The sequence below is a fragment of the Filicampus tigris genome, chromosome 19 (genome assembly GCF_054856515.1).
Source record: "Filicampus tigris isolate MCC_2025a chromosome 19, RoL_Ftig_1.0, whole genome shotgun sequence".
In the NCBI taxonomy this organism is placed as follows: Eukaryota; Metazoa; Chordata; class Actinopteri; order Syngnathiformes; family Syngnathidae; genus Filicampus; species Filicampus tigris.
In genome coordinates, this window is record NC_141235.1 from 10,629,096 (window position 1) to 10,641,681 (window position 12,586).

Genomic DNA, 12,586 nt, shown 5'->3' on the forward strand with positions numbered 1-12,586 from the left:
ATTTCGAGAGGAAATCAATATTTAACTACGAGCACTTCAATGATTTACATGCTGATGTGTGTAGAGTACTTGTAATCGTGCGTTTAAAAGTGATTGCCACACTATTGCACCAGATCCCCGTGTTGTCTTTGATGATTTGTTGTGATGTGTACTAATGGAAACCTCAAAGCAAGACATGGCCAGCCAACACATCGCGCATGCGCAATAGAGAGCGCTTTAAAACTAGACTTGAGGAGGGAACATGACGATCATTGTTGGTGGACTTCAATTATAGCCCCGGTGAGCTCACATTACCACATAGTGGGTTATTAAAAACATTTCTTTTAGGGATTTGAGCGTTTAGTCGCGATCAGTGCGGCGGAGACGTTTTGGCCGCGCGTTTTTGTGTGTTTGGCTCAGCTAGCAGGCTAGCCACTGGAGCTAGGTAGCTGTTATTGTTTTTTCACGGCGAGCTAAAATGGAGGAGCTAAAATGGAGGTTGCTTCACTGCCACTCCCGGGTTCTCGAACGTCTGTTCACACTCCGGCTAAATCGTTCCTAACGTGAGTAGTTAGTCGTTGAAGTATTGTAGTTTTTGCGTGTTTGTGTGGCGTGTGCGCGCTTGTGTAGCTTAGCTTGGGATTTCAAACCCCGGCGTGTGACTCGTATGAAAAGGAAGGGTAACGTAGACTTGACGTAGAGTAACAATATGACGGCGAGCGTATTTGTTCAGACAAGACACGACACGGCCGTAAGTGAGTGTCACAAACAAAACCGTGTCTTTACGTTTCTTTGTGTGTGCAGGGTTTTTCTGGCCCTTGAGGCAGGGGTTGCAAAATACAGATCATTTGCACAGGTGCCAATGTCTGATTCGAAGAAACACCGTGTGAAGTATTTTCATGTAATTTATTGTACGTTTCAATCCTGGAAAAGTACTCTTATTTTACGAGACTTGTGTGAAAACAAAAAACACAAGGTATGGTGTTCGTTTAAGATACAGGACTAGGAAATGGGGACATTGTCCTTATGCGAATGACGTCCACAGGGTTTGTAATTGTCCGTTGATGCTAAAAATGGTGGAAAGGTAGGTTTTTCTGCTAGGCATGCCAAGGCCTAACTAAATGAAGCTCTTCAACAGAGTTCTGTGGCCCCAAGATGACACTAAAGGATTCATGCATCCGTTTACGAGCAAATGAGCTGGAGTCTATGGACAAGAGGCAGGAACCAGCCTGGAATGGTTGCCAATCGAAGCAATATTTTTTTATTAGAGAATAAATTCCAAATGGTGAATATGTAAGGGTTAACTGTTCTTTTCTGGGGAATCAGAATCAGACGCACTTGGTTGTAAAAGACTATTTTTACTTGTTTGAAACTGGTAAAAATGTTCCTGATGTTTAAAAACAATAGGCAAAGGTATCCATTGCAAATGTTAAATTTAAGTGGAATGAAATTGGTTTGTGTGCACTTTACAGCGGGCAGCGAGCCACGGTCGCACCATGAACAGTCGCCATGAGCATAAGAGCCTCCCCGGGTCCGCATCTGGGATCCAAGACAAACGCTAACGCCATAGGCGGGACGTTCTCTTTGCTTCCCGTGAGCCTCAGGAGGGAGTCGCGTGACACGCCCTCGGATGCTCCAGGAGACCTCCGGTGGGCCGAAAAGACCCCAAGCAGGTCCAAGCGCTCGGAGCAGACTTACATGAGCGACGACGTCTCGGAAGTCGTCGAAGCAGACCGGGCCGCCGCCGTGGGGGTTCTGTCCCCTGTCAGACCAATGGGGGGTGAGGGAACCCCGGTGAAAGGCAAACCCCTCTCCGTGGACAACATGGAAAACCCTCAGATGGCGCCGAACAACAACACGCCCAAGGATGCCGACGGCGTTCTCGGCGCCGCGTCAATTGAAGTGTCGTCCGAGGGCAAGTGGAAGAACCTCCGGAAGAGCCCAGCCAACCCTCACACGCAGGCCAACTGTTTGCGGCAGATCCTGCTGCTGCAGCTGGACCTAATTGAGCAACAGCAGCAACAGCTGCAGTCCAAGGACAAGGAGATCGACGATCTCAAAGCAGACAAGGAAACGGTACGAAAATAAGAATTTTATGCGCAATTTTTTTGTTTTTTTACTGTCCCTGACATGCAATGACTTCTTATATAGGACTGGATAATTATGGAAAAAATATAATCATACTTGATTTGTAGCATTTAAAATCAAAGTACAATAATAGCTAAAAACAAATAAAAATAAGTTGCTGCTGTGCATGCTTCGGCCTCTTGGGGGCGGTGCGGTGCATTGAGAGAGACATTACAATAGAAAGTAAAGACGAAAAATGTTGACAATCACATTTCACAGATTTAGAAGTAAGTTTTCCAAATGACTGTCCAAAATCACTCCTAAGTGATGACATGCCTGCAATGACATTTTTCCTCCACTTGCGCAGCTTCTGGCACGTATCGAGCGCATGGAGCGCCGCCTGCAGCTCACCAAAAAAGACGCGCCGCGCGACAAGCGTCTCTTTCAGCCGCTGGAGCCTTGGACCCCCGACAAGGAGGACATGTGGGACCTAGAAGTAGAAGAGAGCCCGCAGCCCAATCCTTCTGCCTTCCTGCCCTTAAGTCGAGGCAGCAAAGGTCAAAAGAGGTAAAGATAAAGAAAACAAGAGAATGCAATTTCTACTGAAATTTCATTTGAATGCTCATCAGGTGACGCTGAACTGAAATGCAATTAAATAGGAGAAATGTAGAATGTAAGAATAGGAAAATGCTGAACTTAGGAATGAATCACTGAAAATCAGTGATTCTCCCAGTTTGCAGCATTTCAATTTTACTGACATAATATCCAAATTAATGGATACATTCTGTGAATTTACCTAATCCTTTGACATTCCTCAACCGATAAGTCACTCATTTTTTATTATTTTACTATTATTATTTATATTGACTATACAGGCCGGAATACCGTCAAGTTGACAACTGGGCCCAAGCCTATTGGATGGAAACTATGTTCACATTCCCAACTGTTTTCAACATTTACCATGAAAGTCAGCATTCACAGAACCAAAAAAAGAAAACGAGACTGACTTCAGGCTTTTAAGGTCACACCCGTTCGCCCAACAGAAAATCCTGCTTCGGGGAGTCTAAGCTCCAGAAGTCTCGTGGCAAAAGCGCCAAGCTGAGTCCTCACAAGCCGGAGAGTCAGCCGGCGTCTCCGTCTCAGCGCGAGCTGCGCAGCAAAGAGACGCCGGAGAGGAGCGCCTCCACCAGGCTGCCCTGCAAAGAGGAGGCGGCGGAGCTGAGCTGCCAGATGGACGACCTTCCCTTCCTGTCCACCACGGAGATGTACCTGTGCTGCTGGAACCAACCTCCCGTGTCGCCTCTGCGCGAGACTTCTCCCAAGAAGGAGGAGGAAGAGGAGGAGGAGGTGGCCAGTGAGTGGACTCCTCATGTAGTTGATGATAATGCTGATAGTTTGTGACCCTAACCTTCCACCACCTATGTCTTTCAGATGCACCCAGCACACACTCCATGATTAACTTCCTTTTCCCGTCGTCGTGCCGCCTCTCGGTTCCGTCGTGGCGGGAAAATCTCATTGAGCCGTTGGGTGAGGATTTAAGCTGTGATGCGCAAGAGGTGAGAACTTTGCTGCAAAGATTTGAACGCCAGTGGCAATAAGTGTCAAACTCAATCTGTGTCTTGTGCGTCAAGCCGCTGGACGACGGTGTGTTTCTCAAGCGCCACGCCAAGCTGGAACTGGACGAGAAAAGGAGGAAGAGGTGACCATGTCATTTTTGGGGGTGAAATATTACATCTAGGGTGTCCAGAAGTGGTCGGTTTATCGGTTTGACGTTTTTATCATTATGGGCAATTTACAATTAATTAAAAATTTTAAAAAAAGGGATCATTTCACGATACTGTTAGGTCACACTGACTTTAACAAATATGAAAAAGTTGTTTTTTTCTGGCTGTCATTATTAACAAATTTGATTTTTTTTTTTTTAATTCCAATCACCCCCATTGAAAATAAATGGCTAACATTCTTTTTAATATACTAGTAGTCTGTATACTGAGATGGGCTTTGGCGCCATCTTGTGACAATGTAGGGTGCACACTAATAGGCTAGAACCGGTGTGAGTTTGTGGCAGCTAGCAGGAAAGAAAACATTTTTAAACTAATGGGTGAATTTTATAGATGGCAAAATTAATCAATTTATTGATGATTAAATTAACTTTTTTTTAAAATAATTAAGTAATACGTAAGTCATTGTTAAACTTAAAATCGTCCAAATGCTTGATTTGAGCCTCAACAGTAAATGCTGAAAAATCCTTATGTTAATCTTTATCATTAACAGAAAGCTGTGATATGGAATTTTTTCAAATGTTACGTAATTGCTTAGCATATCATTATCCACACTATTTGTTTCCGTTTTGATCAATACAAGGTAAACTTAAATTCTCTCTATGCGGCCCTCAGATGAAAAATTTGAGCATTTGTATTCGAAGCCTCAAACGTGAGCATCACGCGGTTCCTTTAATTCCTGCACACAGGTGGGACATCCAGCGGATCCGAGAGCAGCGCATGTTTCAGCGCCTGCAGCAGCGCATGAACAGGAAGAAGATCATACCGGAGTCGGAGCCCGAGCTTTCCTCATTCTACCCGGAAACTGAAGACGGTACCTCATCGTAAAACCTTGTGCCCTCCCTAAATTTATAACCTTTTGGACACCTTTGTATCATGGAAAAAATGTACAAAGATTTTTTTATTTTTTTTTTTCCTTCCAGTTGAAGCGATTATGATCACGCCCTTCTTGCCAGTGGTTGCGTTTGGTCGGCCGCTGCCCAAACTCTCACAAGAGTAAGTTTGAACACTTATAAGCCTTTTCATCACTCGATTTCTTCTTAGAGATTAAATATGAAAATTTCCTAACATAATGATGATGATGATGATCGGTGCCCTTTGAAAGGCTATAAATCCAAGTTTGTAATGTGTATTTAAAAAATATATATTTTTCCTCCTCAGGAATTTTGAGCTTCCTTGGCTGGACGAGCGCAGCCGCTGTCGCATCGAGGTGCCCAAGAAACATACCCCTCACCGGACCTGTCGCAAGTGAATGTCGCCGAGCGGGAGACGCGGCCATTTACGTAGTTCGATGCGGTCAAGTCACCACTTGTGTAACTGCTGTTGCTTTCTATGCGCAAGAGAAAGGCTTTTCACACATATCACTCGTTGTTGTGCGGTGTGAAGCAGTAGCTCTGTTCCCACCTTCTAATAACATCACTGCTACTGCACTCAGCTGACACCATAAAAAAACAAACAAAAAAAACTTTGCGTCAGAGCCCGTTGGGCAACTTTAAATTTTGCGACTGCTTTGGTAAAGAAATGTCCCAACCTAACTGTGGTGCTGTGTATCTGTTGGCTCAATCATCCATCCATGGAGCAATGCTGTCTTCACAGTGAAGGCATGTTGGAGAGAAAAAAAAAAAAAAAAAGAGCCTGAATCTGTTTCCTTTTCTAAGGGGAAAAAGAAAAAACTAGACGGGTCCTCATGTTGGCTTGAATCTCAGTGTTCGGTTTCTTCTGTTTAGCTCTTTTACACTACTCATGAAGTTAGGAAAGGTGGGCTTCGGTTAGTTTTTGTCCACATTTATGCCGTTTGTGACTTTTGTGCAAAAAGTACTGAAACATTGAACAGTTGGGACACGGCCAGTCAAAATTCAGAGTTCAAAAATTAAGTTCAGTCAAAAGTTTAGAGTTCAAAAATGAAGTTCACCCGTAAAGGTTATGGTCCATCCTGGAATTTCACCCCAAATCCCTTTTTGTGAGTAGTTAACGTGAATTGCATGGGTTCTATTTAGCTGTAAAAGACATCAGAAACGACGGTAGCATGGCTTAACCCCTCGATGGATTTCATCTGCTCTTAAGCAAAATAAAATGACGCACGCATGATTTTTGGCTGCAAGCGTCCACTGAGTTGGTGGAGAATATTGACATGCACAAATAGTGAATGTGTATACAGGAGCAGTTAGCCAACATCAGGGGTCATATTTTAGAAGGAAGGAAAAGTTCCCTTTTTTTTTTGGTTTTCCTTCACGATGAAACCGCTTCAACCGCTATACTGTACAAGTGCATAGATGTTGGCTAGGTCTGGAAACTTTTGTCTGTACATAGCTTTCACAAACAAATGTACATAAAACATGGCTGTTATTTTTTTATTATTTAATGTTGAACGTGTTGAGTACATTCAAAGTTCAATGATTGTATGTTGACAAATTGAAAGTTTTGAAAGTCACATTTTCTTTTTGGAATAAAATGACCATCTCTATCTCATGGGGTTGGATTTAGATATTTTTTTCTATTGTCATGGCGTGAGGTCGACTTAATTTTTTTTCTCTTTGTCATCTGTTTTGCTTTTACATAGGGAAATAAGCAGTTTTTGAATTTCTAAAATACCTGGCCCAATTCAAGTTTTTTTCCGTTTCACACCAAAAAATTCCATCTATCTTAAACCACCTTTGTTAAATGTGGAAAAAGGTTTATTTGACAAAAACATGAACACCACTCCATCTCTAGGTGTAAAAACGATTTGTATTTTTAAGTTTAGGGAATAGTGGACCATATATATAGAACGTTTATAGTATAAATTCAACAGCTGTGCGATGTGCAATGATCACATCACCTATAAAAATGCTTTCTTGTAACTTGAGTTATTAGTCATTAGTGTTAATTTAGAAGGTAACAAAAAGTGAGTATGGACATTGTCATAAATGAGACAGGACATTTTTCAGGTCCTATCAAGGAAAACTGGTAATTTTGATAACATACCCACATAAAATTAAACACCGCAGAAAGAAAAAGCCAACCACCATCACGGCTGACATTGCTTCAAACAAATAACAGTAGACGTAAAGTCAGCGAGCGTTTGCGTTCAGTCTTTGCGGAGGTTATTGAGTCGTGCCTCCAGGTCGGCATCCGCGTCAGCCAGAGCGGCTTGAGGTTCCGCTTTCTTCCCAGCAGCCACCGACAAGTTTCCACCAGTAGCCGGGAGATCTGGAAGCAACACAATGGACAATTTACAACTTAAATTCTAATATTTGTTGTATGAAATTCTATATCTCCCAAGTGTGTCATTTTTCTGTCTGCATTAGTTCAAGCATAACTTTTTTTTTTTGTAATCAGATTTCAGCTTCTGCGTGTTGTCATGTCAATCTTATCTGCCCAGTGCCTTCAGAATTCAGTAGTGCTGGCTCATGTAACTTAAAACTATATTACCAATTACCGGTAGATTTCAAATTATCCTCAGAGGGCCAGTTGGCCAATCAGGATTTTTTTCCATCTGGTCAGTCAGAGCAAGCTAAGATCAAATAGCAAAACATCTGCAGTGATCAAACACTTAATAATTAGCATATCTGGTGAGTGTGCATTATTTGGGTCCTGTTTTTATCTTAATATTGATTAGATGTTCGTGGCGCAGTTGCAAGCTGTTATACTGCGTATTGGTTTTGTATTGATGGATTCTAAAATCGTGACTTGATACTGGTGAAGTACCAAATACGCAACGTGCTGGGGAAAAAAAAAAAGTCATGATAGCAGTGCTAACTTTTAGCACTTTTTTGAACTTACTTGAAAGTTCGTCAGTGAGATTAAGACCCAACTCATCCAGGACTTGGGAGACAATGGCGTCACTGTGAGAAAGACCAGACGAAAAGTCAGCACAGACTCTAATACTGTGTACACACTAGTTGCAGAATCATACATCAACGTCGTCGCCATCTTGAATGTGTCAAACAGGAGCAATAGGTGACGACGCTTGAACAATGCTGTCGTGGCTCACCTCTCGTCCTCATCGTCTTCGTCCCCCATGGCGTCGTCGATAGCGTCGCTCATCATCTCCTCCTTCATGTCCATCATCTCACTCTGACGTTCAAAGTCCATCATGATCTTCTGGATCTGAGGCAGTTTGAGCTGTGGAGGAACACACAGATATGCAGTGCTGCCAATTTTGTACTTTTGATGAATGATTTTGATGAATGATGAAATAACCTAATTGCATTACCCCCCCCCATTCTCACAATTGCGATTGAATATGCGATTATTTTTTCTTTTTTTCTTTCCATGTATTTTGTTTTAATCAAACAGAAGCAATAAATTAATCTGTATTATTGTACAAAATGTTTTGGTCATATAGTGTAGACCTCCATTGGAGTTATCTTTATTAAATATCTTAAATTGCGTCCACTACGACTACTACTCAAAATTCTACCAAACAAGACTTCTCAAATATGTTTGACGTGACTGAGGCGGACCTGTCTGTTCATGGTGGCCATGGCTTTAGTGACGCCCTTCATGGCCTGCGCCATGCTGTTGTTGGACTTGAGCGTCTGAATCTTCAGACTGACGGCCTGAATGTTGGCTCTCATCATGATGAACTTCTTCACGTAGCGTCTCGAGCGGACCAAGTCTTTGGCCATGATCTTGACAGCGTCCTGCACATATTTCACTCACACGTTCAGGATTTGATCTCTGTGTGTGTTTTTTATTTTGTAATAATTCACAAGAAGACTTTACACACCATTTGTCCCTGTTTGGCCATTTTCTTGATGTCAGCAATGATCTTCTTCTCCTGCTGCTCCAGTTTTCCTCGCTCTCTGTCCAGGTCCCTCATGGCTCGGTTGAGCGCCCTCTGGTTCTGCTTCAGCATCTCCTCCGGAGTCTTTCTCTTCCCGAAAAGGAAGTCCATCTGTTTGGAAATACACAAAGGGAAAATTGGATGATACAGGAAAATCTATACATTTTCTATACTGCTTATCCTCACTAAAAATCATGAAAACTCAGTACAAAAGTACAAATAATTTGTACTTAAGCATTTTTTCAGTTACATTGTTGTATTTACAGTTCTGGTGACTTTTTTAATTTTGCTCACTAAATTTGGAAATGGATGTGTTTTTTATTCCTTACTTTGTCAAATTAAGATGGTCACTTTTGCAATCTCTAAAGATATATATTTTTTTTATTTTGGACAGCGACAAGGAGAACAATTGTATGCTCTTGCATTGAAGGGACATAACTAACCTGTGTATCCACATTTTTGTGGCATTTGTTCATATGGAAAATGTGTGTCTTAGCTCAGTCGAGGTTGGGAAAGACATCCAAATAAGTATTTTCTCTGTATGTTGCTCTTGATGGCATGTTTACATTTTAGAACTAACGACAGTGATGGGAGTTGCCATTTTAAAGAGTGTAAATGTAATTGTAAAAACTTACGTCGTCAACTGAAAGTTTTGGCCAAATTCGATTTTAATGGCACCCCAATTTAGCGTTATAATCAATTAAATTAAGTGGCTTAAGGCCTGTTCATTTCTTGGGATCCTGACATGACGTCTTTTTGTAGCCGTCATTACCTCACCAACACTTCCCCTCAACCTCCACTACTTGAGTTAGCCGTCACAAAGTCTCTCAGCTTACCTTGATACACTCTCGTCGAACCAGCACTAAAATCCAAACGACAATCGACGTTTATAAAGATTTCCTCACAAACGATGATTTTTGTTTTCCTTCACACACTTCCGCGGTGCCAGTATTACTTCCGGTTAGTGATTTCATCGTTTACGTCACAAGTGACGCTACCCGAATCAGTCATGTTCACAAAACGAGAAAATGCCGGAAGTGATGTAGAAACACTTAGACATTTCAAAATTAAGTAAAAGTAAACGTTAGAAGTGATCAAAGTAGCATTGCTTTTGTTTTGTTGGAAACATGTATTTAATGGTACTTGGACTAGAAAATGCATGTATTGTCGTAATCATAAAATTACTCTTTTGGAGCACCATGTTGACTGTTTTCACTTTTATTTTTGCAGTGCAAACCGCTCCTTATCCTGTCCTAATAGCGACCTTACAGACAAACGTGGTCCGCTAGTGTTTTGGTCTTCAAAAGACGACGAAACGTTCGCGAGCTGATATTTTAAGAATCGTATCAATTGGCGTTTGGAATGTCTCGATATTCGACTCATTCGTTACGGCTTAAAGGACTTTAGTGAAAGCCCCAATATGAGGTTACTCAATTATGCTTCTAAGCACAGGTTGCTGTGGAGATTTCCCAAGGCTCTGGACTCCCACTTTGCCTACCATGAGGACAACAGAGTGAAGAACACCAGGTGGTCCAGCAAGTTCAAACTGTCCGGAGGTAGGTATCCGGATGAGAAAGCATCACCAAATAAACTTCAGAATCCGAGACGAATATCACCAGAGCTTCAAAAGCTGGCAATGGAAGACTTTCCGTCAGAGTGGGACAGGCGTCCGAGACTCAAGCCATCCTTGGAGTCTTCAGACCAGCATGAGATTGTCTTTGGGGTCGCTCCATGTCTCCTGGCTCTCACTCAGGCTCGCCGGAAGGCCTTGAAGCTGTTTGTGAAAGACGGCGAGGTCTCGCACAGGTCGTCGCTCCTCATGGTTTGTGATGAGGCTCACCAGCGACAAATTCCCATCCAGCGGGTCAGTAAGAAAGACCTTGATCGGATGGTTTTGGGTCGGGTTCATCAAGGAGTTTGCCTGCGAGCCACTCCACTGAGCTACTTGACTGAAGACTCAGCCCAGACTTCAAAGTCCACACCTCTCTGGCTCGTCCTGGACGGGATTCAAGACCCGATGAATCTCGGAGCCATCTTGCGCTCGGCGTATTTCCTCGGTGTGGACCGAGTTGCCAGCGGCGTCCGCCACAGCTGCCCTTTGACACCGGTGGTGAGCAAGGCCAGCGCCGGCATCATGGAGGTGATGGGCGTGTATGGGTACGAAGACCTGGAGGACATGGTCCGGGTCAAGGCGGCGCGAGGCTGGCGGGTGGTCGGCACAGTGGTGGACGAGGCGTCGGAATTTGGCATTCCCGTCACGCCGTGCTCGAACTTCCGGATGACCACGCCCACGCTGCTGCTGATTGGAGGAGAGGGTGAGGGATTGTCCCGGAAGCTTTTGGCTTTGTGTCAAACGCTTGTGACCATTCCAGCCGGGAGAGAGCTTATACCTGGCGCAGAGTCGCTCAACGTGTCCGTGGCCACCGGCATCCTGCTGCACTCGCTGTTGGCCTCGACCAGGCCCACATGACGCTCCAAAGTTTCAGCTGGGCAAATGAAATGTACAACAGGGGGCTGTCGACAAACTTTTGTGCTCAAGGGCGAGCTCATATTCATTCTTTAACATGTGACATAGCCTGGTGAGTGACGTCTTCCGTTGGCCATTTTCAATGGAGGTAACATGCTCCTTGCGAGTGTTGTCATTTTGAATTTGATTGTTCGGCTGCTTGTCTTGTTTAATAAAGTAAAGCTGAAAGTGCATCTGTGAGTGTAGCCCTCATTTTTTTTCACTTCACTTCAGTCACTGACTGAAGTAATGTCTGCTCCATGCTCTTTTTGTTTTCATTTTGTGCCTGTGTGCTTGGCTGCTTGTCCTGTTCATTTAACAACTGAAAAGTGTATTGAGTGTGTTGCTAGAGGTGTGAAAATGAATCGATAACCAAGCAATCGTTGGACTAATCAATAGAATAATCTATTCTAAAAATATTCGATAGTGACAGCCCAAAGAGTTACTCTTCTTTTTTGTACTTAACTTGACACTCACACGTCACAAGGCAAATATCGACAAGGTACAGACTCTTCATTTGGAAAAAATCATAAGGGGACTTGTAAGTCAGGGTCCTTCTGTATAATTCAATTAAATGACATAATTCAAATTTTAAAATTAAAACAGTATTTTTAATTGATTTCATTACTATTACACAAGTTATTTCGTTCCTCCAGAAAATTAAAGATGTGTAAATTGTGCATGTCAAATATGCAAAATTGATCATTTTAATAATAATAATAATACTACACTATTTTTAAATTTGATTTTAAATAATGATTTATCAAACTCAATGTAAAAAAAGTTTACAAAATTAGAATATAACTGATATCTATCTCTCGCTCTATATTTTTTAATATATTTGCGTTTTTTTGGACGGAGTACAGGTTTCATAACCAATCAAGGACAGAGACCTTTTCGAAGCTACGGAGACTGGCGGAACACTGGACGAATAATTTGACGCGTTATACCGGTAAACCATTTCGTCTGCGGACTACACAACGAGCACACAAGACAAAAAAACGCTGTCTGACAGAGAACAAGCTTACCGAGTCCTCGACCAGATCGCTGGACGTATCAGCCATATTTGCGGCGACTGTGGTCAAGGATACAACAGAACTACACGGTAAAAACTGTGCAACAAGCTCTGTGTTTAAAATCACACTAAGCAGCGCAAGTCACATCAAGGCCATGCTTTTTAAATGGGTTGAGCAGCCACGTGACCCTGTCGAGTGCTTCTTTAAAGACAAAGACTGCTTTCAAGGCAATTTTTAAAAAAGGACACAAATGTGCCAATCAAAGCACAGCCAGTGCAAACTGAGGACAACAAATGTGGAACAAATTGACCTAATTGACTATTTGTATGCCACAGAAGGGTTTGACAATGCTGTGATGACAATAAAGTGCCATCAAAAATGCAACGGGACACAGGATCAGCACTGTCAATCATATCCTTGAAGACACATTTGCTTGGCATGAAACTGTCACGCGCAGGTGTGAAACTGA

The 12,586-nt window shown here is 42.7% G+C and overlaps 3 protein-coding genes across 5 annotated transcripts; 2 read left to right on the forward strand and 1 right to left on the reverse strand.

Annotated features, from left to right (window-relative positions):
* The first annotated feature begins 133 nt into the window (after positions 1-133).
* msl1b (MSL complex subunit 1b) lies at positions 134-6,296 on the forward strand. 2 transcript variants are annotated; one of them, XM_086015671.1, is made up of 9 exons: positions 134-279; positions 1,452-2,055; positions 2,414-2,613; positions 3,090-3,400; positions 3,478-3,602; positions 3,678-3,745; positions 4,517-4,641; positions 4,751-4,823; positions 4,989-6,296. In XM_086015671.1, exons 2-9 carry the CDS (start codon positions 1,489-1,491, stop codon positions 5,077-5,079), a joined length of 1,560 nt encoding a protein of 519 aa, XP_085871797.1. In that variant the 5' UTR covers positions 134-279; positions 1,452-1,488; the 3' UTR covers positions 5,080-6,296. The 2 variants fall into 2 exon arrangements, with proteins under 2 accessions (XP_085871797.1, XP_085871798.1); XM_086015672.1 differs by lacking the exon at positions 134-279 and adding an exon at positions 319-542.
* chmp2a (charged multivesicular body protein 2A) lies at positions 6,165-12,294 on the reverse strand. 2 transcript variants are annotated; one of them, XM_086015677.1, is made up of 6 exons: positions 12,130-12,294; positions 8,539-8,706; positions 8,273-8,452; positions 7,801-7,931; positions 7,590-7,651; positions 6,165-7,016 (listed from the first exon to the last, which is right to left on the reverse strand). In XM_086015677.1, the coding sequence occupies exons 1-6, from the start codon at positions 12,163-12,165 to the stop codon at positions 6,895-6,897; spliced, it is 699 nt and encodes a 232-aa protein (XP_085871803.1). In that variant the 5' UTR covers positions 12,166-12,294; the 3' UTR covers positions 6,165-6,894. The 2 variants fall into 2 exon arrangements, with proteins under 2 accessions (XP_085871803.1, XP_085871804.1); XM_086015678.1 differs by lacking the exon at positions 12,130-12,294 and adding an exon at positions 9,432-9,600.
* On the forward strand, positions 9,715-11,293 carry mrm1 (mitochondrial rRNA methyltransferase 1 homolog (S. cerevisiae)). Its single transcript, XM_086015674.1, has one exon. The coding sequence runs from the start codon at positions 10,016-10,018 to the stop codon at positions 11,063-11,065; it is 1,050 nt and encodes a 349-aa protein (XP_085871800.1). The 5' UTR covers positions 9,715-10,015; the 3' UTR covers positions 11,066-11,293.
* Positions 12,295-12,586: the final 292 nt, after the last annotated feature.